The sequence below is a fragment of the Nanorana parkeri genome, unplaced genomic scaffold, assembly GCF_000935625.1.
Source record: "Nanorana parkeri isolate BGI_ZX_2015 unplaced genomic scaffold, ASM93562v1 scaffold2802, whole genome shotgun sequence".
Taxonomy (NCBI): Eukaryota; Metazoa; Chordata; class Amphibia; order Anura; family Dicroglossidae; genus Nanorana; species Nanorana parkeri.
Window position 1 is genome coordinate 55,622 of NW_017309070.1, and position 310 is coordinate 55,931.

The 310-nt window shown below is 58.4% G+C and overlaps 1 protein-coding gene across 1 annotated transcript in view; it reads left to right on the forward strand.

The window, feature by feature from the left end:
• Window positions 1-310, forward strand: part of LOC108802334 (microtubule-associated serine/threonine-protein kinase 2-like) — an 83,331-nt gene that overhangs the window by 47,652 nt on the left and 35,369 nt on the right. The window contains 1 exon segment of the mRNA XM_018574197.1: window positions 73-282. Within this exon segment, the coding sequence (XP_018429699.1) occupies window positions 73-282 (210 nt within the window).

Below are 310 nucleotides of genomic sequence, written 5' to 3' on the forward strand. Positions count from 1 at the left end.
GCTCGCATTGTATATAATGAATGGCCGCCGCTCGCGCCTTCTCCTCGTCACCTCCATCTTTGTTTCTCTCAGGCCACGGCGCAGATGGAGGAGCGACTGGCGGATTTCATCGGTCACAATGCGCCGGAGAACGTCCTCCCCCTGGCAGACGGCGTCCTGAGCTTCATCCATCATCAGGTGATCGAGCTGGCGCGTGATTGCCTGGCCAAGTCCCGGGACGGACTCATCACTTCCCGCTACTTCTACGAGCTTCAGGAGAACCTGGAGAAACTGCTGCAAGATGTGAGTCATACCGCCGCCTATTGGTGGC